Source organism: Nelumbo nucifera, chromosome 2, assembly GCF_055504915.1.
Source record: "Nelumbo nucifera cultivar China Antique chromosome 2, China Antique-T2T, whole genome shotgun sequence".
NCBI lineage: Eukaryota > Viridiplantae > Streptophyta > Magnoliopsida > Proteales > Nelumbonaceae > Nelumbo > Nelumbo nucifera.
The window spans coordinates 38,414,713-38,441,558 of record NC_142650.1 but is presented as its reverse complement, the minus strand read 5'-3'; the positions used below and the strand labels follow the sequence as shown (position 1 = coordinate 38,441,558).

At 37.2% G+C, this 26,846-nt stretch overlaps 1 protein-coding gene across 1 annotated transcript in view; it reads left to right on the top strand.

The window, feature by feature from the left end:
* The window catches only part of APC4 (Transducin/WD40 repeat-like superfamily protein), a 97,907-nt gene extending 76,674 nt beyond the window's left edge, over positions 1-21,233 (top strand). Inside the window, exons 14-19 of the mRNA XM_010261521.2 lie at positions 11,516-11,620; positions 14,292-14,430; positions 16,870-17,097; positions 17,178-17,330; positions 19,278-19,359; positions 20,738-21,233. Of these exons, the coding sequence (XP_010259823.1) occupies positions 11,516-11,620; positions 14,292-14,430; positions 16,870-17,097; positions 17,178-17,330; positions 19,278-19,359; positions 20,738-20,832 (802 nt within the window). The 3' untranslated portion in view covers positions 20,833-21,233. The remainder of the gene's footprint in view (positions 1-11,515; positions 11,621-14,291; positions 14,431-16,869; positions 17,098-17,177; positions 17,331-19,277; positions 19,360-20,737) is intronic.
* Positions 21,234-26,846: the final 5,613 nt, after the last annotated feature.

Sequence of the window (26,846 nt, the reverse complement as noted above, 5' to 3'; positions counted from 1 at the left end):
TGGACCTTGCCTCCTCTTGGTCCACCAAATGTGGTGTCAATTGGCTTTAAGCTGAAGATGCAAGGGGGGAGAGAACAACATGGTACCCTATGGGTAGCAAATAATTCAGTGAATGATGGCAAAATGTATGTAACAAGGAGCTCATGGAAACTACTGTTGCGAAATATAGAGGGAGAGAAGAGGAAAATTTTCTTTGTTGATCATAAAACATATTGAGCATACAACTTAAATAAGAAAAGATAGGAAAGACAAACCCCTAGAATCTCTCTCACTCAGGGATTGACTAAATCTTTCCCTTAATCCTAGGATATGACTTTCCTAAATTTATTCAAATCTAATCTTTCCTAAATTTATTCAAATCTCTTAATCAATCAAATCATATCTTTCTTAATTTGCCGACACTCCCCCTCAAGTTGGTGCAAAGATATCTATCATGCCCAACTTGCTAACTTGAAGTTCAAATGGCTGTTTCAACAAGCCCTTAGTCAAAATATCTGCAACTTGTTGCGTGGTTGGTACAAATGGAGTGCAGATTATTCCTTCTTCAAGCTTCTCCTTTATAAAGTGTCTGTCAATCTCAACATGTTTAGTCCTGTCATGTAGAACCGGATTATGAGCAATGCTGATAGCTACCTTGTTATCACAATACAGTTTCATAGGAAAACTCACTGGTCTCTTAAGATCTGCTAGCACCCTCTTTAGCCAAAGAACCTCACACACTCCTTGAGCCATTGATCTAAGTTTAGCCTCAGCACTACTTCTAGCAACTACACTTTGCTTCTTGCTTCTCCAAGTAACTAAATTGCCCCAAAGAAATGTGCAGTACCCCGAAGTTGACCTTCTATCTGTGATCGAGCCTGCTCAGTCCACATCCGTATACACCTCAACCCCTCTCTTCTCATTTTTCTTGAAGAAGAGTCCTTTTCCTGGTGTGCCTTTTAGATACTTAAGAATTCGATACACAACTTCAAGATGTTCTTTGTACGGGGAGTGCATAAATTGACTCACCATGCTCACAGCGAAGGCAATATCAGGACGTGTATGTGATAATAAATCAATCTTCCTACCAGCCTTTGGTATATACTCGTATCTACTGGAACCCCATCTTTAACTTCTCCAAGTTTAGCATTAACTTCTATCGGAGTGTCTGAAGGTTTGCATCCACTCATTCCAGTTTCTTTCAAGAGATCTAGAATATATTTTTGTTGCGAAACCACAATGCCCTTCTTTGATCTTGCCACTTCCATTTCAAGAAAGTACCTTAGCTGGCCTAAGTCTTTAATCTCGAATTCCTTGGCTAAGTTCTGCTTTAGTCTGCTCATCTCTTCAATATCATCTCCAGTCAAGATTATATCATCAACATAGACAATCAAAACCGAAACCTTGTCTTTGGTGGATCTTTTTGTGAAAAGAGTAATGATCAGATTGTCCTTGACTATATCCTTGACTTTTGATGAACCTTGTGAATTTTTACTAGTCGATCAAGACTATAGTCAGTCTTGAATTCCAACAGATTTCGGATTGAGAAAAGTAGAGAAAAGTAGAAGAAAGAGGGAGAAGAAAGGAGAAGAAGCAGAAGTACACAAGGGTTTTGAAAGGAGGGACAGATCGAATGAATCTGCCGCCGCCACTCTCTCAATATTTATAATTTATGTTCACTAAATGTAGGAAAGGACAGAATTGCCCTTAATGCTTACATGGCAAATAAAACAAATAAATAATTGAGATAACAAGCTGTCTAAGATAATTACCAACTAACACTGACAAACTAATCAAAGATTACATGTGATGTCATACGAACACAGTGGGGACCACAACCGTGGGGCCCACATTTGTGTTCTCTACACTCCCCCTCAAGTTGGGAATAGATATTTGTCATTTCCAACTTGAATAGGTCTGCCTCTAACTTCTTCCTTGGAATGGCCTTGGTGAGAAGATCTGCGAGCTGCATGTTGGAGGTAATCTACGGGAGACACACTTCTTGTGATGAAACCCTTTCTCTGACAAAGTGTTGATCAACTTCGATATGTTTAGTTCTGTCATGCTGCACCGGATTGTGAGCTATATTAATAGTCGCCTGATTATCACAATACAACATCAAGGGTTTTTCATAATCAATACCCAACTCTTCAAGTAGTGACTTCAGCCACTCTGTTAGCCATTGACCTGTATTCAGCTTCGGCACTAGAGCAGGAAACAACACTTTGTTTCTTACTCCTCCAAGAGACAAGGTTACCTCCTACAAGGGCATAATATCCAGAGGTAGACCTCCTGCCATCAGCACTCCTAGCCCAATCAGCATTTGTATAGACCTCCTCCTTCATGTGATTATTGTTCTTGAACAATATACCTCTACCTGGGCATCTCTTCAAGTATGCTAATATTCTCTCAACTGCAAGAAGATGTGTAGTTCTAGGGGAATGCATGTACTAGCTAACAACACTGACTGCATAACTGATGTCTAGCTGTGTGAGGCAGAGATATAGGAGCTTTCCAACCAACCGTTGGAACATAACTTTGTCTTCGAGAGGCTCTCCACCCTCTGCACTAATCTTGTGATTCTGTTCAATGGGTGTATCGGCAGGCTTGACACCTAACTTTCTAGTTTCCACCAACAGATCTAGAACATACTTCCTTTGAGAAATAAAGACCCCCTGTTTAGATCTAGCAGCCTCAATACCCAAAAAATATCGCAGTGCACCAAGATCTTTCACCTCAAACTCTTGACGAAGGAACTGTTCGAGGGACTCAATCTCACTATTATTATTCCCTGTCACTACAATTTCATCCACATATACAACAAGCAAGGTCAAAGAAGAGTTCACTCTTTTAACGAACAGTGTATGATCTGACTGGGCCTGTACATAGCTGAATTTTCCAAGGGCTAGTCTGAATCTATCAAGCCAAGCTCTAGGGGATTGCTTTAATCCATACAATGCCTTATTCAGTCGGCAAACCTTCTTACATGTCTCTGTATCATAGAATCCAGGGGGCAACTGCATGTAGACCTCTTCTTGTAAGTCTCCATTCAGAAAGGTATTTTTTAACGTCCATCTGGAACAAGGGCCACGAGTAACTTGCTGCAAGGGCTAATAGAACTCGAATAGTGGTCATCTTTGCTACTGGAGCAAAAGTCTCCAAGTAGTCTATACCATAAGTCTGAGTAAACCCTTTTGCAACCAACCGGGCTTTGTACCTTTCAATGGAGCCATCAACATTATGTTTCACAGTAAATGCCCATCTACATCCAACTGGTTTCTTTCCTCTGGGTAGGTCAACTAGCTCCCAAGTATTATTTTTCAAAAGGGCATCCATCTAAACTTTCATTGCATCTTTCCACTCTGGAACTGATAAGGCTTCTTGCACTGTTCTGGGGATAGGGATATCGACAATGGAAGTGAGATAGGACCTGTAAGAGGGAGACAGGCGATCATAGGATAGAAACTGGGAAATGCAGTGAGTTGTGGATGTGGTGCAACGCCGTTTCTCTTTACGGATCGCAATAGGGAGGTCAAGGTCATCTGAAGAAGGGGGGGAAGTAGCAATAGTGGAAGGTATCTTAGTGGGCCCTGGGACTGTAGTACCTGGATCTGGATCTGCAGAAGGAACTGGAGTTGGCCTAGACTGCCGATGATCGAGATCAACCTGCCTGCATCACTTGTGATAAACTTTCAACTCCTGATCCCTCTGACAACCCTCACCATTACAGCCTTCATCACTCAATGGAATGGGTAAAGGAACAACCTTAGGTGAGTTAACCCCACTCTCATTGCGCTCTCCCTGAGAAAAAAGACCCAAATTCTCACTACTCTCCCCCTGAGGAGAAACCCTAGGATAATAGGGTGCCTCCTCAAAGAAGGTGACATCCGTCGAGACAAATCTCCTCCCTGAAATAGGATCATAGCAGCAATAACCCTTTTGAGTTTGAGCATAACCGAGAAAAATGCATTTGGAGGCCTTAGGGTCAAATTTGGAATGATGAGGTCCAAGAAGCTGAACAAAACAGGTACAACCAAAGGTTTTAAGAGGAACAATAAATAACTCCTCGTCTGGGTATAGAAGGGTTAACGGAGGCTTCATATCAAGGACCCGGGAAGGAACCCAATTAATGAGATACACTGCCGTGAGGATAGCATCACCCCAGAAACGGATAGGCACATTGGAGGTAAACATGATGCTTCTAGCTACCTCCAAAATGTGCCTATTCTTCCTCTCGACAACCCCGTTCTGCTGTGGTGTATGAGGACAAGTGCTTTGGTGAATAACCCCATGATCAAGTAGATAAGAGGCCAGTGGCTTAGCAAAGTATTCTTTTGCATTATTAGATCTAAGGACTTTGATTTTGACCCCAAACTGGGTTAAAATCATCTGATGAAAGTTTTGGGTCAGAGCGGGAACCTCATCTTGAGAACGCATAAGGTAGACCCAAGAAAAATGGGTATGGTCATCAACAAACAACAGAAAATATCTGTACCCACCCATAGAAGGGATGTGATATGGCCCCCAAACATCGGTATGCATAATATCAAAAGAATTATTACTTCTTTTATTACTCAAGGAATAAGATCTTCTACAATGTTTGGCAAGCTCACAATTCTCACATCTCAAATTTGACATCTCAACAGACTCAAATAAATTTGGAAACAAACTCTTCAAAGACCGAAAAGATAAATGACCTAATCGATTATACCAAAGCATAATCGGACTCACAAACTGAGAAACAAAAGGCGTCTTATCCACTGGCTCTTTCCAATGAGAACTCTCTCCAAGCAGATAGATCCCATTCGTCTCACGGCCAGTCCCAATCACCTTCCTCGTCTCCAAGTCCTGAAAAACACATCGGTCAAGGAAAAAGGTTACTGAACAGTTCTGATGTTTGGTAATACTACTAACTGAAAGCAAATTAGTATCAAGTTTAGGAACATGCAAGACTGAGGATAAAGAGATAGTATCAGATAACTTGATGTCACCCTTGCCAGAAATGGGAACAAGAGAGCCATCAGCAATGGATACTTTCTCTACCAGAAGATAAGTGATAAGTAGTGAACAATGATGGCAAGCTAGTCATATGGTCAGATGCACCTGAGTCTATTACCCAACAGTGTTCAGTGTTACCTGGAGCTGAAGCATGGTAGGCTGAGGGCCCGAGTACCTGAATGAGCAAATGCAGATGTGGCAAGGGCTGATGGTGACTGAGCTGATTGAGCTGAATTCCCAACCTCCTTTTCCAACTGTATTAGGGCAGCCCGAACAGCAGCTAAGGTATCTAGGGGCATGCCTTTTGTGCCTGACGAGGATGCAAAATCAGTATTCACAGCCATATGAGCATTACCCCTTTTATTCCTCAGTTTTGTTGGGACTAAATGAGGGTGGAGCTTCCAACATGTATCTTTCGTATGCTTGGGTTTCTTGCAATGTTCACATACCAGATCCTGTTTATCTTCCTTCTTCATGTCCCTTTCTATATCACCCTCAGACTTAGGTTTAACTACTGCCAGGGCTGGGGGAAAGGGCTGATGTTGCATTATAACTTTCCTCCCGGTCTCTTCACTATGCACCAGGGAGTATGCTTGAGAGAGGGTCACACTGTCTCTTGTCAGTATCTGCTGTCTCACAATGTCATAATCTGAATTCAAGCCAGCCAGAAATTCAAACACCCTATTGGTCTCGACTTGCATTCTATGGGTCTGTGCATCTTTTGGACTTTCCCACTCAAGAGTCTCCAGATGGTCAATTTCATGCCACTGGGATTTCAAGGTAGAGAAATAAACAGAGACTGGTTTCTCTCCTTGCTTAAGATTATTCACCTCACACTTCAGTTCATAGGCTCTAGCAACATTAAGGGGTTGGGAGTAGGTCTCTTTCATGACATCCCATATCTCCTTGGCTGTCTTTGCCCACAAGTAGTTTCGGCTGATATGTGGCTGCATAGAGTTGCACAGCCATGTCATAACCAAGTAGTTCTCCTGGTTGGGCCATATCTCCTTGGCTGTCTCCCAATAGGTAGCTAAGTTTTCCCCTTCCCTCAATAGCCATCATGGCTGATTGGGCCCATTCCAAGTAATTGGATCCGTCAAATCTCACAGTTGTAATCTGAAACGCAGTCTCAGACATACTACCAGAACTGCTGTTCCCAAAAACACCTTCTCCCTGATTTTTGAACTCCATTCTTGGTCAAGAATCAATAGTTAAGAACTATTAGGGTTACTACAATAGAAAACAACACTTAAACAATCAATCACAATCAGAAATCTGTATGAAATCAGTTCAGATCTGATTTGAAACCAATCGGCAATCAGAATATATGCAGTCCGATAACAGTTCTCACCCCCAAAACAGGCTCGGAAGCCAAAAACAGGTCTGAAACCCTCTTAGAAAGCAATCTGTAATGCTGAAGCAGAATTAGGGTTTTAATCGTAGGGTTAGGAAGACCTTTGTGAGAACATAAACAGTGCTCAGCCGCACTTTCCAAAAGAATTCACAGTCAAGTCTAGCCGTAGGGTTAATGACAAACCCTAAAAGAAAACTGATCACCTCTGAGAGAAAATAGGAGAGTTCGGCCGCTCCTCCTAGATAGGTCCAACCTATCTTGACTGACAGCAATCTCAAGGGAAAAATAAAGACTTACCCAGAGAACTCTGATCGCTACCTTCAATTGTGGCTTGAACCCTAACCTTCTCTGATTCTTCCTAATTACCAAAACACTCTGCAAGCCTCGACAAGTCTTCGAACAACTGCTAAACTTTTCTGGTAACCTCCAAGAATCAACCGACAAAAAGTCCTTTGTAAGCTTCCAGCCCTAGACAGTTCTCATGTGGTCGGCTGGACTAGACTCACATGAGAAACCCTAGATAGGCTCTGATACCAAGTAGTCGATCAAGACTACAATCAATCTTGAATTCCAACAGATTTCAGATTGAGAAAAGTAGAGAAAAGTAGAAGAAAGAGGGAGAAGAAAGGAGAAGCAGAAGTACACAAGGGTTTTGAAAGGAGGGACAGATCGAATGAATCTGCTGCCGCCACTCTCAATATCTATAGTTTATGTTCACTAAATGTAGGAAAGGACAAAATTTCCCTTAATGCTACATGGCAAATAAAACAAATAAATAATTGAGATAACAAGCTGTCTAAGATAACTACCAACTAACACTGACAAACTAATCAAAGATTACATGTGCTGTCTTACGAACACAGTGGGGACCACAGCCGTGGGGTGGGGCCCACATCAGTGTTCTCTACATCTTTCAAACCAAGCTCCGGGAGACTGTTTAGGTCCATATAGAGACTTTTTTAGCTTGCATACCTTAGTTCCAAACTTCTCAGTGAAACCAGGTGGAGGCTCCATATATACTTCTTCTTCCAAGTCTCCATTCAAAAAGGCATTATTCACATCCAGCTGATTCAGTGGCCAGTCAAGATTAGCTGCAACAGATAAGAGTACTTGAACTGTATTTAGCTTTGCCACTGGAGAAAAGGTCTCAGAGTAGTCCACTCCATATGTCTGAGTAAAGCCTTTAGCTACTAGGCGAGCCTCGTATCTCTCCAAGGATCCATCTGAGTTGTACTTCAGAGTGAACACCCATTTACAACCAACAACTGTCTTTTCATCCGGCAGATCCACTTTCTCCCAAGTAGCATTCTTTTCCAAAGCTCATCTCCTCAAAAACTACTTCTTTCCACTCAGGAACATTTAAAGCCTCCTGGATACTGTTAGGAATGGATACACTAGACACTTGTGAAATAAAGGCACAATATGAAGGTGAAATATTTTGTAAGATTCAAAATTTGAAAAAGGATGTTTTGTACAAGACCTAACACCTTTCCTAAGAGCAATGGGAAGATCAAGCTGACTGGAAGAATTAGAATTACCTAGAGGAATATTTTCAGGAATTTTTGGAGAATTATCATGAATTTCATGATCCAACCTCAAATCAGATTCTTGTTGATGTTGCGGAATAGTGCCTCTCCTTTTTTGTGCTAGATATTCCCTTGAATATACAAGGCCTTTATACTGTTTCGTACGCATCTTTGTTGTTTCAGCTTTTTCATTTTGGGATGGCATCACCAAAGGTTGTTCATTTTCAATATTTAATTCATTTGTTTCCACTAATTTTGTATTTTCTGCCTCACTTAATTTCGGTGACCAGTTGTGAGGAACATCATTATGGACAAATTCAAACATTAAATCAGAACCATCTAAAAAACCATCTTCACTAGTGTTGCTCTCCCCCTGAAGATGGGAGTTGCTGTAGTACGAGGTTCCTTCAAAGAATGTGACATCCATAGTCACAAACATCCTTTTCAAAACTGGATCAAAGCATTTGTAACCTCTCTGATTAGTGGGATAGCCTACAAAAATACATTTATGTGCTTTTGGATCAAGTTTTGAATGTTTAGGATCATGGTTATGAACAAAGGCCACACTTCCAAAAATTTTTAAGGGAATGTTTGTCACTAGCTGAGAGTTTGGAAAATAGTCAATGAAAACCTGTATGGGTGTTTTAAAATCCAAAATTCGTGTAGGCAGTCTGTTAATCAAATAAGTGGCTGTTAAAATGGCTTCTCCCCAAAGATACTTAGGAACCTTAGTTTTAAAACTTAGAGCTCTAGCAACTTCAAGGAGATGTTTGTTTTTCCTTTCAGCCACCCCATTTTGTTGAGGTGTATTATTACACGAACTTTGGTGTACAATTCCTTTCTCAGCAAAAAAATTCCCTAACACATTGTTAAAAAATTCCTTTCCATTATCATTTTGAAAAATTTTAATTTGAGTCTGAAATTGTGTTTGAACCATGTTATAAAAATTTTTGAACACAGTTTCAGCATTCAGATTTCTCTTTCAAAAGGAAAACCCAAGTGACCCTAGTATGATCATCAATAAAAGTACTGAACCAACGTTTTCCAGAAAGAGTTGTTACTCTTGAAAAACAACACGATGATGTTTTGCTAATTCACAAGATTCACACTTGAAAACTGAATGATTTTATTCATGAATAACTTGGGAAATAGATGCTTTAAATATTGAAAGCTAGGATGTCCTAATCGATAATGCCATAACAAAACTTCAATGTCACTAGAAACAGAGATAGAAATGAAACAAGTTTGTCGGTCTTGCCTTTCAAAGGTCGATCATTTATTAAAGAGGTAGAGACCACCATCCTGTTTAGCACCCCCAATCATCTTCCCCAAGGTTAAATCCTGAAATTCACAACCAGAAGACCAAAAATTAACTCGACAATTATGATCAAGGGTTAGTTTGCTGACAGATAAGAGATTGTATGATAGATTAGGAACATGCAGAACATCTTTGAGGTTTAGAGAAGGAGAAATAGATATAGTTCCTTTCCCAACAACAGTAGCAAAGAAACCATCTACAATCTTAACCTTTTGATTCCCTGCATAGGGTGTATATGAAGAAAAGAATTGCGAAGTGCCAGTCATATGATCGGTGGCACCTGAATCTAATATCCATGAGCCATTAGATTTGGTACAGCGATGCGCAGTGAAAAAATTACCTGACTGAGCTAGAGAACAGGATGGGTTAGAATTTCTTAACGATTGAGATTGAAACATTTTATATAAGTGCTCTATTTGTTCCTTTGTGAAAGGAAGAGACTCTGAGGATGATTGCTGCCCTGGAATTCGAGTTGCTTACTTGAAGTGCGCGGACATCTCCCCCTGACTTGTTGTCACTGCCTGATTTTTTCTTCCAACCCGCCAGTTTCCCGTGCAGCTTCCAGCAGGTTTCCCTAGTATGCCATGGCTTTCTACAATGATCAAACCAAGGCCTCTGCTTTCCTCCTCGTTTATCTCCGTCTAAGTCTGCACCTCGGCCCACAAGAGCAGACCCTTCATTCTCTGTTTTTGTTTCACTAACACTCTTCAACATCACTTGTTGTTGTGCTTCTTCTCTACGCACTTTTGAAAAAACCTCTCTTATAGTAGGCAAGGGCTTTCGCCCTAAGATACATCCCCGAACCTCATCGAGTTCTTTGTTCAAACCAGCCAAGAAGACAAAAACCCGGCCTCTTTCTATCTTCTTTTTGTACTGAGCACTGTCACTCGGACTTTCCCATTCTTCTTCTTCAAATAAATCCAACTCCTGCCAAACAGCCATCATCTCATTATAATAAGTTGTTACTTCACGTTCACCTTGCTGCATCTTCCACATTCGGTTATTCAGTTCGAACAGTTGTGAATGATTGTCCAAATCTGAATAGGTTTCCCTAACAGCTTCCCACACATCGCGAGCCGTCGGCAAGAACATGAATGGTTTTCCAACCACCGGATCCATAGAGTTGATCAACCAGACGATAACCATCGAATTTTCAAAACGCCATTGCCTGTACTTTGGATCATCAGTGGCTGGCGGTTTCACTTCACCGTTCAAATAGCCGAGTTTCCCTTTGTCGTTGATCACCAACCGCACGGACTGAGACCACTCAAAATAATTTTTTCCATTCAATTTGTGCATGGTAATTTGAAGAGAATTCTCAGAAAGAGAAATAGCCGCTGACTGAATACCTCCCTCCGAAGACGTCACACCACTGGTAGCATCCGAAGATGCTGAATCAGAGCCAACCATGGCGGCCTTAAAATTCATGATCGAACCCTAGAGCTCTGATACCATGTTGCGAAATATAGAGGGAGAAAAGAGGAAAATTTTCTTTGTTGATCATAAAACATATTGAGCATACAACTTAAATAGAAAAAAAGATAGGAAAGACAAACCCCTTGAATCTCTCACTCAGGGATTGACTAAATCTTTCCCTTAATCCTAGGATGACTTTCCTAAATTTATTCAAATCTAATCTTTCCTAAATTTATTCAAATCTCTTAATCAATCAAATAATATCTTTCTTAATTTGCCGCAAATCCTATCTTTCTTAATTTGCCGACAACTACCTTACAGGGGCCCTTTATAGGTTTTACCTAGGGCTCGTTTGGTTTTTGAAAGAATTATGCTATTATAATCCTGGAAGGTGCATGCTCCACTGCTGTCAGGGATGTACGTGGTAGTTCCATTCAACTAGAAAAAATGTTTGGATCTATAATTAGACATAGATACTCAACTTCTTGAAATGGAGGTCTAATATTTTGACTTTTTGGTGAGAAGCAATATAGGAGATAAAGTTATCCTTTCCTTCACCTTTCCAATTCTGGGAAAGGTTATGCATAGGTCCACTGTAATTCTTGTTTGTAGTCTGAGGATGCAAGCCAGCAAAGGGCATATCAATAATGGATTCAATATGAACTGTGTAGAGTAGCTTCTCTGACTTAATATACTGCAAAGATCGCGATTCTTTGAATCTCCATATTTTCATGTCTCTTCTTTATTTCATTTTTTGTTTAATTTCGTTTTGCTTTTTTCCATTCATAATTAATAGGTAATAATCATATTAATATATGCTACTCTCTTGAATTGTCCTTTATTATCATCTTTCTGGTTGTGGATGTGCTTTGTATGAGTATATCTACTCCTGTTAATTGAAACAATACTTATGCTATGTTACAGGGAAACAATGCAAAGAGTCAATGAGTTAGTTAAGTTTGGTGGGTTTTCAGATACTAGATACTTGCAGAGAACTTTAGCTAAGGAATTTGAGCAGATGGAGCAAAGGTAACTCTTTTCTTTGGATCCTTCTCTTCTGTATTATGACACAGTATTTTTTTTTTTTTGATAATTGACAAAAATGTCATGTGATTTAACAAGTATTCTTGAATAAGTTCATTTTCTTTTGTTGTTCCTAGGTGGGGTAGGGGGGTATTTAGTGGCAATAATTTAAATGGCATTTGAGGTGTACATCTAGAGGCACACTCAAAATGCCCTAAGGTGTAAGCTGGAGGCACGGAAGACTTTGAGGCATGCGCTTTAGATGCATGAGCTATACACCTCAAATCTATATCCATACTACCATTAGATGTACTAATGACAGTGTGAAACTTTTGTTTGATTGGGATATCCCTATTTTGAAATTTGGTCCATCTCTAATTGTGAGGGTAGAAAATGTAATTTGAAACACTACTTTTCACTTGATTTGATTTCCTCTCATTAAACCTTATATTTAAGGTATTCATTTAAATTATTTTTTATTGAAAACTATTCTTGACTAAATTACCTCTATTTTTGAATTTGGTCACTCTTTAATTGTGAGGGAAAAATTTATTCACCTCATTCAATTCCTCCATTAAGTTTTATATTAAAGGTACTAACTTCCATTCTCTCTCATTGGGACACTTGTAACAGTTCTCATATTTTCTTAATAAAATTCCTCTTCAATTATCGGAAATAAAAAAACTTCCATTCTCTCTCATTGAATCCTATATTTAACCCATGCTTTTCAAAAACTGACCTAAAAAGGGAGCATTTCTTCCATCCTAGTGACAAATAAGCAATTCAACCATCTAGGTCAAAATGGTCAACCCATGATGTCATGGTTTTAAACAATAAAACTTTTAAAATAGAAATAAATACAAAAATTACAAAAAAATGAAGAAATTGGGCACATATCTAACATTTTTATATTAATCATATTAAGGAAAAATAAGTGTCATAAATAATAATTGTTTTTTTTTTATGTTGGAAATGAAATATAAAATTTTAAGCTGACCCAAAAATGAAATTATTTTCTTATTTGGCAGCAGGTCAACTATTTGATCCTTTGAATAGGGGCTTCAAATTCAATTATCAAACCAAAAACCGAACCAAACCAAACCGAATAAGCCAATTTGGTTTGGTTATTTTGGTTTTCAGTTCAGTTCGGTTTTATGATTTTAGAAATATTGATTTTTGGTTTTTGTCAAATATCTAATATTTTACAAAAGAATGACAAAGAATACATAAATTTTATAAAAAACATTGTCAAATGTCTAATATTTTATATTAATTATATGAAAGAAAAATAAGTCTGTTAGGGAAGTATTATTTTTATTGATGATGAAAATGGAATTGTTTTCTTGTTTGGTGGCAGGTCAACAATTCAACCTTTCAGGTCAAATGTGTCAACCCTTGATGTTTACTCTTATGAACAACTCAATCATCAGGAACAACTAAAGTAGAACGAATAGGAGAATGTGTCAACCCTCCGTTTGCTTTGAACTATGATAGATCAACATTGGCAGTTACTATCAATCAATGAGAGTATACCTATAACTTCTCATTTGGCACTCTAGTGGTAGCAGTAACATATACGAGAATAACAATGATTGGAGGAGACAAAATAGACTCCATAACTACTCCTAAAAGTAGGCAAATGAGAATAAATGGGGTGGACTCAAAGAAAATGACATTTTAGTAATCAAATGTCTTGTAACATGATCAGAACAATTGTCACCCTTTTGGATGGAGGAAGATCTTAGATAATTCCTTTTACAACATTGGTATTCGATTTAAACCAATCAAGTCTTTGATCATGCATAAAACATACACAACCAAACATTCACAATGGAAGAAAAAAGCGGAGATGGATCAGGAAGCAAGAGATGATGGAGGCTGTTTTCTTCATCGCATCACACTAAAATCTAAGAGGCAGATTAGATCTCTGAAGATTAATGCCCTTATAACTTCTATTACATTGCAATTATTCCTCTTAAGTACCCAATTTGGTTGAGGGGTATGCACTCTAATAGATTGTCCTTTTCCTCTCTAAAAGAAGAGAGAGACTACTCTTCAAATGCTTTATAGCATTATTAGAATGGAAGACTAATTTTCTCTTTCAAATTGGGTTTCTAGTAATGAATTTGAAATAAAAGATGTAGATCTTCTTAAACACTTCCTCGGGATAGTTTCAATGTCATATGAAGGATATTGATTTTTGAGTGTATGTACTAGATCTTCTTAAGGAGATCGAAAACTTGGTTCAAAAGCTCTTATAGAATACCATCTTATTTTATTTAGTCCAATGAAAGAAGTTTGTATTACTTTCGTTCTATAAAAGAAAGTATAATTTATAATATCCTTTAATCTAAAAAACCAAATCAGCAATGCAATCCTGACCAAAGGATCATGTGTAGCATCCGTAATCTATGTAAAAAGATGAGAGAGGCCACACTTCTGTCCACATGGTTGTCTTCAGCCAGGAAATATGTCAATAAATATATCATTTCAGCTACCAATAAAGCACATGTTGTAAATTCTGAACTGCCACTAAACCTTATATAATAAATTCCTGTTATCCTGTTTCCCTAGTTGAAATTGTTATGATAAATAACCTTCTACTAGAAAAACATTTCCTTGTATTATATATCCTTGGAGGTGTTCTGACTGTCATTTCTTTACTTTTCAACTTCAGTTTCAAGGAGGCTTTCCTTATGCCTTTTACTACAATTTCTAAAAAAATACATTGCAAAAACATCCTGCCCCTGTTTCCAGTTTCATCTTCAGCAGCGTCTTCTTTGTTACAGATACCTACATCAATATCATATTATAAGGTATTGTTATTTTACATGCATTTCTTAATTCTTAACTTGTGCTTTCTGTGTGAAGATTTGATTTCTAGTTTTAGTCTTCTTTGAACATTCTTATCATTTGTCTTCTGTGAAAAATTAATTTTTGTGTTGTGCATGAGTTTGAGTGTCTATAGGGGGTTCATAATGTTTCTGTAAAGTTGGATTGCCACCCATGGAGTAATGTTATATTTCTCCCTAGGTGTGATGCCATCTTCTCTCTAGGTGTGATGTTTATAAAATGTTACGTTTCTGTCACAGTCAGATCGTGAGACTAAGAAAAGAAGACAGCAAATGTTGAGGTGTGTCTAAAGTGACAGTTGACACCCAGGAAATAGAATTTATATTATAATAGTGAAAGGATCATCCTGTCCTCAATATACAAATAGTGTGCAAAAGAATAAGAAAGAATCTAATGTACAAAGTATAAAAAGACAAAAAATAACCCTCTATCTCTCTTCATCTCTACACTCCCCCTCAAACTAAAGCCTGGGAATTGGCATCAAGTTGTCCATAAGAAATGTGTCAGGCTCGAGTCATATAGCCTTCATCAAAAAGTTGGCAAGTTGGAGTTCAGAAGACACATGTAGAAGAGAGATAATGCTAGCAAGGAGGAGGTTATTAATGAAGACTACCAAGTCAACAGCTTGGGAAACTAGTTATGTAAAATGCTGCTTTTATGGACTGGGTTGCAAGCCAACTGTCTTTTCAGATTTGAGTCTTACAACACAGATTACTTTAATTTTCCTTTTTCTGAAATACATTTTCTTTTATGCATTATAGTCTTAGATACCTATAAATTTGGTTGGACCCAATGAACACGCCTCCCTCCCTATACTCCTGAAGTCGCATTAAATTTTCCCTACAAGTGGTTCAAAATATTTACCTTTGCACTATGGGTACCGTGTAGCATTAACCTGTTGTGTGTATATCTTGTATCATGGCCCCTTGTTGGGCAGGGTAGAATGAAATATGAAGTTGCTGCCTTTCCTACATCCAACAGGTTTTGAATTGTTGGTTCATGAGTGGCATTTCTTCTGTAGATGATTCATAACTCTTTTTGTTCCCTTTTGATAGCCTATGGGAAAACAGTTTATTAAAGATAAGTGGAACATGGATTATAATGACCTTAAGGAATAACCAGAACATAGAGCAAATAGTGACAATCCAAAACAACCACCTGGCAAGCACCCTATATAAGAAGGGCTAAAGAGACTTACCACTTAGGAAATTTGGGTTAAAGAGACTCATCACGTTTTGACCAGAATCACCTTCCTAAACAGATAAGACATGATGAAAGGTCTCTTTCGTCTTCCCCAAATACTAAAACCTCCTATCCTCCATTAGATTGTTCTTGGAAGTGCTCTTGCCTGCTGCTCATTGGGCAGCTTCATGGACTCTAAATCAAATAGTCAGCCTACTTGGAAGTAGTCTCATACAACTCAAACTTCTTCCTTGTTTCACTTTGATAAGGTCCTTGTTTTACAATCACACCTTGCTATATTGGTAAGATTTGGTGAAATCTCCCCATTTTACCAAAGGGTGATAAAAATATTCCAAGAATCTTTCTTTTCCCTCATTTTTCCAATATATTAGTTAAATTTTGAATTTCACAAATAAATTACACATCTTAGACTTAAAGTTTTAGAATATCATCAAAACTTTCTGATATTTTGTTAAATCATCAATAGCTTTCTCTAAAACATAGATCAAAGTATTGAACTATTGATATGATGCATCCCTTATCGGTTGTATCGTATCTTTTGGTCCCCCATACAGTAAATACAGGCAATCAGGGCATCTGGCCAGTTTTAGAGGTTAATTCCCCTCCTAGAGATGTCCTGACTCAATTCTATAGGGATTTTATGGTTGGACGATCAGCTTACTGTTTTGAATATGATTCAGATACTAACTCACCATAGTTTGACAAAATAAAAAACTACAAAAGAGAAAGTTCTCAATATGATTGAAACATATAGCAACAAAAAAGGCAAGCCAAATGATAATTGAATGACATACATATAGAAGTGAAACTAAAGGTGGTGAGATACTCATTTAGGTCTCTTAAGCTTGTCTTAAACTACAAGTGAAGTCTTAAATGTAAAATTATACTTTTTTTAACAATTTATGAAGTTTTATGAGAAATTTTTGTATTTCTTTTGTAAATTTCCCTGATTTCTTTAGATTTCTCAAATATCTTAGTGAAATTAGCAAAATATCCCTGAACTTCCCCCAACTCTGCATAGCAATATCCATCAATCTTGAAATTGCAAGCCAGGTTCACTTGTAATCATAACACAGCGTTTACAATTGCACTCGCTACTCATACACTTGTTTTTTAGCTTTAATTTCTTCTGTCATTCTAGATTATGACTGAGTCATTGTTGTGGACTACAAATTCTGATAGTTTTGTTTTTTTGCCAGGACATCTGCACTGCTGGTTCATCTTGTCAGACATTGCAACAAAGATTGATGGACTATATTTGTTTTAGAATACCTGATGAATCTTTCTCAAACATGCATAATTGTATAGGCATAGCAAGAGGTTTTATGCATGGCTCAACTGATTCTGGGAAGAGTTGTACTTCTTTGGAGGCAGTACTGTTATGTGTTCCTGATGAATATGAATGTGTTGATCTATCGCTTTATAAAGTAATGATCTCCATATCTCATATATGTTTTGTATACTTTCTCTATATGTCATCCCTTATAGTTTCTATGCATTGGAACAGGAAAGTCAAATTGTTCTGTTATTAAATGAAAGAATTAGCACATCTGATAGCCCTGAAAATGCTCGAATGATGATTGTACAAGCATGTGACCTTCCATTTCTGTCTGTTTCAAGACCAAGTAATTCACACAAGTGGGCACTGCACGAATTGAAGGTACTTCCTCCTCCACTGTTTTGTTCTCCTTCAGTGCATTAGGTTTTTTGAATTATTTTTACTTTGAACAATACTTTTGTTAGGCTTTTTGTACTTCTAATTCCTCATATGTTTGTATAGATAAGATGTTCATAAACTGCTATTGTAGTTCTGTACTGTTTAAAATCTAAGATATGACCAGCCCTTTGCCTTGTTTGAACTTGCCTAAATAAACATATGAGATAACAGGAGGGAGGAACAGAAAACAAAAAATTGCCACCTACAACTATTCTTAGGATTTTCACTTATTCATTAAGGTGGCGTTTGGCTAGGGATGGCAAGGAGCCGAGCTTTTCACGAGCTACTCGAGCTCAGCTCGGTTTCAACCGAGCTCGAGCCCAATACAGTGGCTCGATTATTAAATGAGTCGAGCTCGAGCCTATTAGAGCTCAACTCGTGAGGCTCGTGAGCCGACTCGAATATATATATATATATATATATATATATATATAAATAATAAAAATATTATAATTATCAATTATTATAATTCTTAATATTTTAAATATAAAATAAAAAAATTATATATGATTTTTATTTTTATAAAATATAAAACGAGCGGAGCCGAGCCGAGCTCGAGCTTATGAACTTTTGACTCGAGCCGAGCTCAAGCTCAAGCTCAAGCTCGAGCCTGGCACTATTCGGCTTGGCTCAGCTCGAATCCACCCCTATGTTTAGCAAATCTTTCTATGTGGTCTTCTGGGCTTCGGCAAGCTCGAAAGACTGAAAATCGGTAACCAAAAGCTGGAAAGATGAGAAGACGTGTGCGTGGAAAGACCCAAAAAGACCAAAAATGCCGAATTTTGGGAAGCTTCAAATGAAGCTTTCTTGTGATATATAGCCTCTAAATGCATTTTTAAAAGCCTGGTAGACCGAACCGCTTACCAAACCGTCTTTGTCTTTAAAGACAAGACCCCAAAAGCTCAAGATGTATTTTGGCCATCTGGGTTGCTAGAAGATCTTTCTAAAAAGACTTGCCAAACAGCACTTAAGATATCTAAACAGTCAGGGTTATGACAAAGAGAAAGAGAAGAACCGAGGAGGCAAAATAGGGGAGAGATGAAGACTAAGATATAAGATAGATAACTGATCTCACTTGGTCTAAACAGTTTGGGAAAGTTTTCCTGCCATTTGACCTGATTTGATCAATGGTGTTCCAAAGTTTATTCTGGATTGTAAATTAAGCAAGTTGGTTATGTTAAATAACTATGCTCATCTTGAGGAGTGTTGATAAATATATGTATATATTGAGGTGTAAGGGGTATTATGTCCTTTTCCTCGAAAGTTTGGAATAATTAAATAACAGAAACAAGCTGCAGACCTCATTATCCTTTCTCCTTTCAGATTTCTTTCTCTCTTTCTCTAACTGTTCTCTATGCCCTCTTGTTTCTACGTACTTTCTCCTTCCATGTTTTCTTCCTCTAAGGCATTAGCTTCAATGGTTTCAGTTGGTTGTCCTTCTCAACATGGCCAATGTCATCTTGCTGCTCATCAATAACTTCGTCAACCAACTGCGTTAGCCTTTCAGTCATTCACTTAGGACATTCATTGGAACGATGTCCCAACTCAATACCACAAACATCTAATATTAGGCTGTCCTTGGTTGCTCTTTGTTTGGTTAATTACACAGCGCTTACTGGCCCCAACACTTCAACCTATCAATGAAGATGTACCCTGGATAGAACTTAGTTTCGGCCCTGGGCTCTGACTCACTTGAGCTTCAACCTTCAAAGCTATAACTAATATGCATTCTTTACCTTATACGAGCAATGTAGGCTGATTTGATCTTATATTGGCAACCTCAAACCATTTATATATGTACTAACTTTTTGCTATTCAGTTTTCATCATAGATTTCAAACCATTTATATATGCGCACAGATCATTGCTAATACGATTTTGTTACTTCTAGGATTATGTTGTGAACTTTCTTATGGAGAATGGAAAAATCCGATATATCCCTCACTTTGTAACTGTTCCATTAGCTGTTAGTGGTAAGTTTCTAAACTTTTTTTTCATAGTATCATTATTTTTCCTTTTACATTGGGTGATAATTTTGATTTGAGGTTGGGAAGGGGGCTGTTGTAGTGAACCTTTTACATTTGAGTCATTGTACCTGTTTATTTGTTAATAGGGGTGGCAACTAGACTTTTTTTTTCTTCTATTCTTTTTTTTTTTTTGATCAATAACACTTTCATTAACTCATCAAAAGATGATTTACAATAGGAAGACAAACACACTTATCTTCCAAGAGCAACAAAGAACCTCAAGAAAAGAAAAAAATAAAGAAAACACACTATAGTTACAGCTTAGTCCAAAAAAGTGAATCCCTTTCTGCCCCTTGTTTAGCTAAACCGTCCGCTAGGGAATTAGCCGATCTTTTAACCCAAAGTATCTTAACTTCCATCTCCCGCACCAGCCACTTGAATTTCCTCCTCTCATTATTGTACTTTCATAAGCCATTGTGATCTTTAATCAGCCACCCTATCACCACCTCTGAATCCCCTTCAATTAAGAGTTTCTTGATGTTCAACTCCTTAGCTTTCTGTACTTCTTCCATAATTGCAAAGATCTCAGCTCTAAGGGAGTCACCCACTCCAATTTGTCTTCTTCCTTTCTTCATGTTTCTAATTTTCTACCATTCTTACTTCAGTTTATCATTCTTTTATTAATTTTTTGGTTTTCTAGAAAACAAGTTTTAATGTGGTCACGCAATGACTAATCATTGGTCTCTCTACATGATGCAATCAAATAACAAAAAAAAGACATCATAAATGCAAGACATTGATTCAAGGTCATATACAACTTAATATATGCTACAAATATGCAATAAAAGAATGATATTAGAACATTTTAGTTTATAATCTTTGCTTAGAAATAAAGAATGATATGCGAACATTTGGTTCCCCCTTTATCTATGGTAACTCCATACAAGTGTACACTGATTGGAAGAAGAAAGAATTCCTCTATCATTTTCTTTTTTTCATACGTTTTACTTCTATTTATATAGCATACAACCAATGATATCTAATAACAAATGCTTAAAGCAACTATAATAATTGAATAAATGTACAAAATAAAGCATATATGGTACTGTTCTAAATAATTACATATAAACTTAAAAACATGAAATTTTAAAATAACTATATGCTTGACACTATTGATTGCTCGCTAGTTAACTAGTCAACCTTGTGAATGCATTATTGTCGAGTGACTGCATCATGAGTCTCGACTAACTCGATGGTGAAGCAGTCAGTATGACCCTAATTAACTAGTCGATTTGACTGGTTGACACTTCGATAACATTGTTTTGTTTAAATGCACTTTCATTTTTCTTTCTCCTTTTATAATTTAGAGTATATATTTTTACAGCTTCTCGAGGAGTTGCTTGTGTTTTTGCTGCAAGGAAGCGTGCCCTTGTCTATATTCTTGAAGAAAATGAAGATGAAGTTTCAGATGTGGAATGACACCAAATATTGTAGGCACCTGGTAAATTTTGTAACATTCCTGCAATGACACTGTTTCATGTGCAAGAATTATACCTTGAAACCGATTCCAGTCAAGTTTGTACATATTCTTAGTGTGTGGTAGAGTGGGGATTCCATTTCCATATATTCTTAAGGAATAACAATTTAATATCCTATTATTCAATACTGTTAAAATTGTTGTAAAAGATGAATGCTCATCTAGATCTCCTAGAGATCCTCCTAGACCTTTATTCCTTTCTTAGATTATTATTGTTTTATTACTTTAATACACCAATTACTATGGACATTGAAGAAAAGTCGTCAACATTGAAATTAGGTGGGCTGACTGTAATTTTCTTAGAGGAAGTAATCATAAAGTCGTTTTAAGTTCTTTGGTTTGATTTGATTGGGAAGTATGTTTATGGCCAAACAAGACTTCAGGATGTGATATTCGTTTCATCTAAGAAAAATGTGCTACTGACATCCCTTGATCCTAGAAGTATTCTTGTTCGTCCAAAGCGGATGCAGAGTTCGTTAGTATGAGAGGGGTCTATAATTAAGGACTATTTATCTCGTTTGTTCAAATGGTCTTTCGACTTTAATTACTTTTGGTAGCCATCAATTGTCCCTATCTGGATCAATTTTGCTAGACTTTTAATGAAATTGTATAATGACAAGTTACATCGAATCTATGGTACAAGCTGTCAAAAAAGTTTATAAACCGTTAAGAGGTAAATTATTCCTTAATATTTCTTTACGATTGGGTTGTCTTCGAAAGTGTTAATAATCCACAATTAATTCATACTGAAAAAGTTAATCAAATTATACAAATACAAGATTGTTTTGTTTTTATTTTTTTTAGTATTGTATAAATACAAGATTGACCTCTTAGTAAATGTCAAATTGATGGTGGATGCAACGGAAATTTCTAATAAGAATATACTTCGGTTGGGTTGGTTCGGTTTTGTTTGGTTTGGAAATAGAAGCTAACCGGCATTTCAGTTAGGTCATTTTAATGAACTGAACCGAACCGAATTTAAATCGGTTTGGTTCAGTTTTAATTTGGTTAAGTCATTTAGTTAAAATATAACTGTAGTTTATAATCAAGTCATAGGAATTAGTATGGTTTTCCCAAAAGGAATGAAGAATAAACATGGGCTTTCAATTGTCACAGACTAATCTAAACAAGGTAAAAGATTCACAAAATGTAGAATAATAGGATCTAGATGAGCATTCATCTTTTACAACAATTTTAACAGTATTGAATAACAATTTCATGGGAATGCATTACAAGGTTCAAAGTATCGACATGTATTGGCCCATATCGACCAATATGTATTGTTCTGGGACCCCTCCGATATGTCTCTATAGTGGGTGTATCAGGGGTCTGATCAGTTCAGGGGGTGGAGGATCCTTAAACCGGCCCCCCTGAACCAGTTGCAAAAAAAAAAAAAGGCACAAAATGCAGTATTGATTCGCCCGATGTACCCCTACTGACGTATCAGGCATATTGATATTTTGAAACTTGGTGCATTAACCATGCAAGTTTCTCAATAGTTCTTATGGTTTACACCCTCTGCCTCTCAAGCTTAACGGGGGAGTACAGTGAGCTTGGATTGGAGAAGGCTGAATTAAGGATAGGAGAAATATTTAGTATTAGATGTCTACAAGCTAAGCATCAGAAAAGATGTATTGCACGTCAAAGGCTTTAGAAGAAATCTTCTCTTACAAAATGAATATCTAACTCAATGTGTTTGGTACAAGAGTGAATAGTTGGATTAATGGATAGAAATTAAGCCCCTATGTTGTCACATCAAATGACTGGAGTAGAACTGGTTGAAACACCAAGCTCTCCAAGCACATTGCCAGCCATAAAACCTAAAAGCTAAGCTACTACATTCAAATTCGATGCTCGATTGAGAAATTATAGACTGTTTATGAGAACTCCAAGAAATTAAGTTAGAGACTAAAAATAGCCACTTTGAGAGTAGCGGTTGACAGGACAACTAGCTTAGAATTTGAGTATGCAAAAACAGTGAAATCACGAGAGGGCTCAAGGAGAAGTCCAAAATCAATAGTATCTTTAGGATACCTCAACACTCTTCTAGTTGCAGTCTAATGAACTATTGTGGGGGCCTTGAGAAATGGATAGATCTTATTCACAGAGAAAGAGATCTCTAGTTTTGTTAAAGTGATATACTATAATCCCCCCACAATACTATGATAGAAGGTAGGATCAACTAGTACCTCACCCTAGAAGAGTCAAGTCGAGAAGACGATGCCTTAGGTGTGGAAATGGGCTTGGCCTCATGCATATGAGACTAATGAAATATGTCATGTATATATTTGTGTTGAAAGAGATGTATACCATGGCTATCTGTTTCATCTCTATTCCAAGGAAACAATGGACTAGGCCCAAATCTCTTAAAGAAAATTGCGATGCAAGCTGTTGTAGAAGATGAGAGATGGTAGCTCCAAATATACTAGAAGGATGTCACCTCCATAGCAAGAAATAAAAAGAGATGCATCAACACAAGATTCATGAAACTCCAATATTAAGAGATGATCACATAGCCCATCAAACCAAGCTTGAGGAACTTGTTTGAGGGCATAGAGGGAGCGATTTAGGCAACAAACATGATGAAAAAAAATGTGGGCAAATGGGTCCTACAAATTAGTGCATATATACCTCCTAAAGTAAGTCATGTAAAAATGCATTATTGACATCCAATTGATGTATCTCCCAATTTTTAGAAACCACAAGAGACAAGATTATATGCATGGTGGTGGGTTTCACAATTGGGCTGAAGGTCTCATCATAATCTAGCCTAGTTTCTTGTATTTTACTTTTGGACACTAAATGAGCTTCTCAAACCTAAGAAAACCAATGATATTTTTACTAGAAAGAGGTGGAACTAAGGTCCATGTATCATTTTGCAACAAGGCCTAGTACTCAGCCATTGCAAGACCCACCGAGGATTCTTCTATACTTGAGTGTAGCAACTAGGTTCAATCTCCGAGAGAGAGCTTGATTGGGGAGTATGTTTCGGGTTGTAGAGGGCACATAAGCTTAAAAGTAATGAAGCTAATAGTGCACTAGCAACAGGGAGTGAACTAGTGGTGAGATAGTCTTTTTAGTACAAAGGTGAAGGACCCAACAGGTGAATGAATAGGCAATGAGGTGGAGTCTTGTGCCACTGTTAGTGTGATACATGCATGATGGAACAAGTGAGAAAAGTGCATGGGGCACAAAATAGGATTAACTCGTTTGTCATGAGCAAAAGGAAAATAGTGCTCACTGGAAAAAAACATTCCTAGAAATGAAGATTCTTCTAAAATCATGGTGAAGACGAGCATAGACCTTATGACAATTCATATAGAACAAGAATACATAATTGAGAGATCATGGTTGTATCTTGTTAATATTATAGAATCATAGATGAGGAAAGCATTCACAACTGAATGCTTTAAGAGAAGTGTAGTTTGGTGGTCTCCCATAGACTTGTTAAAATGGTGAGCAATTGTTAAGTACAGTTGATAAAAGCCTCTTAATAAGATATACTATAGTGAAGAAATTAAGCATCGTACCAATTTTTTGATGGAATAGAGACAGGAGTCATGAGCATAAGCCCTGTTTCATAAGGATTGACAAATAGGGAAGACAAAGAGTCAAGAGTTTGGAGAATGCCTTTAAGGGGATTCGCATATGAGAAGTTAGGTAAAGGTCGGTTGCTACCCCTTCTCGAATTGTTGCTTCCATAAAGAGGACTAAAGAGAGTTTTACTCTATCCTCCTTTCTTTTTTGAATTGTACACAATTTCTTTCCTCCCTAAATGATATCTTTTTTCACCACCTCCATCACATAGAAAGTCATGTTAGATCCTTTCAATCTTATCTCTCACCTTAGCTGGGAACTTTAAAAATCGAAAGGTTTTAGGTGGAAAGATTTGACAAGGTTTCCTTGCTAATTGTTAAGCTACCGCCTTTGGAGATATAGTTTCTCTTCAAAGTTTTTCATCTCTTTTTACATTTTTTCAATAACTTATTATACCAAAAACCAACAACTTAAGTGTTACTTCTAACAGGGAGACCGCAGTAATCAATTGGCTAAAAATCAATTTTACAACCCAAAGCTTCTTAAAGCTCATCCATTATGTGAGAAAGGAGTAGATTTTGATAATTCTATTCTTATCCAAGTCTTCATCACAATTACCATTTCAACATCGTCTTGTGGTTAAGGAAGTATTGTTTCTTGTCTTCTATGAAGAAGATGGTGTCATTTTTATAATAAAAGTGAGAAATAAGAATATTCTCTTGTCCAACCTTGAAGCTATGAATGAGATCCAAATTAGCATCTTTTACATGATGCATCTAAAATGTTTGCCGCTAAGGTTAAAGGGAGGGGGTGTAGCCTTGTCTCAACCATCAAAAAGCCTTAAAATACTTTAAAAAAAAAAGTCTTTAAGAGACTCATTGATAAGGATGGAAAACTAGGCTATTTAAATACATCCTTTCTTCCTTCCTATCCATTTGTAGCAAACCCTTTAACTCCCAATATCTTCGACGCGAAATTCTAATCAACTCTATCATAAGTATTTTCCAAATCAATTTTACAGAAAAAAAAAAAAAAAAAAAAAAAAAAAAAAAACATTACCAAGATATTATCCACTTGTTGGATGGGTTAGAAATCAGATTAGACAAGGTTGAAACAGATCTAGTGGTTGGGCAAATCTAAAAATTTTTTCTAACCCAAATCAAGAACCAATTTCCTGGTGACTTTGAAATCTGAAATTTTGGGGTCAATCTTGTATTGAATCAGACCAAATTTAAAACTCATTAATTTCTGATTATACCTGATACGGAGTTCACAAATACAATTCTCAAAGTGGTAATTCACGCCCAATGTCAGACCCAAAATGGCCTCTTATTGAAGATGGCGCAACAATGAACTGAAGCCAATTCAATAACACAGTTTTTGCACTTTAGACCTCCAATCTTCTTGGGATTGATGCAGCAATGTGAGCCTTCTTAGAACTGATGTTTTTCTCCAAAAACACAATTAGGATTTGAAAGAAAATAATCCTTACTAGGTCTGGAATGAACTAAGGTTTCATTGGAACAAGGGAGGTGAGAGAGAGAGAGAGAGAGCTTAGGATTGAATGGTTTGCCCATCCCTCTCTTCCCTTATATAGAGCACTTTCCTAGTCCTACTAGGAGTTGGATTTAAATCAGATTTGGATTAGGATTTATCTTTATGGATAAACGCTATCTTATTAGAAGAATGGGAATTCCATACCCATATCCATAGCCCATATTAGCCTCATGTCAAATTGTTGTATGCCTACTTAACAAATCATATTAGTAATGGGCCTTAGGCCCATTTTTTTTAATGGCTCACTTTCCTATGTATTATAAGGCCATGTAGGCTTGAACATTATATAGCATGGGATCCACAATGGTTTTACACAAGTTCATAAGGGTTTTGCCCCACCTTTGGAAGAGGTTATGCCGAATTCATTGCCTAAGGGCAATGAACCACCCTTGATCCAATCAGTTTGGGTTCAATTGGTCATAATATTAATATAAATGATCATTGGATTTAATCATCCTATGAAGACCTAAGGAAAATGAACTTATGTAAGATGAACCCCATTAGGTAATCAGCCCTGTAATGGTCTCTTATACCTAATCTCTCGGTCCATAATTATCAAAACATTGCTAACAAGGAATGACCTCTTCCCGACTACAAAATGCAGCGTTACACTCTCTACTCAGATGGATCCCGGGATTAAAACCTTTTTCCATAAAATAACAATTGAAATCTACTGCCGATAGTTTTAGGTTTCCACCAAAGAGAGTGTAAAACATGATATTCACTTTCACTGACAAAAGGACTGATCCTATCATTATGATCACCTACTTAGGTAATTTCCTAAGTTGCCCTAACATGCCCAGATATTTGACCCTTAATGAATCTCATTAGTTGGCACATAAAAAAACAGTTTAATCCAAAA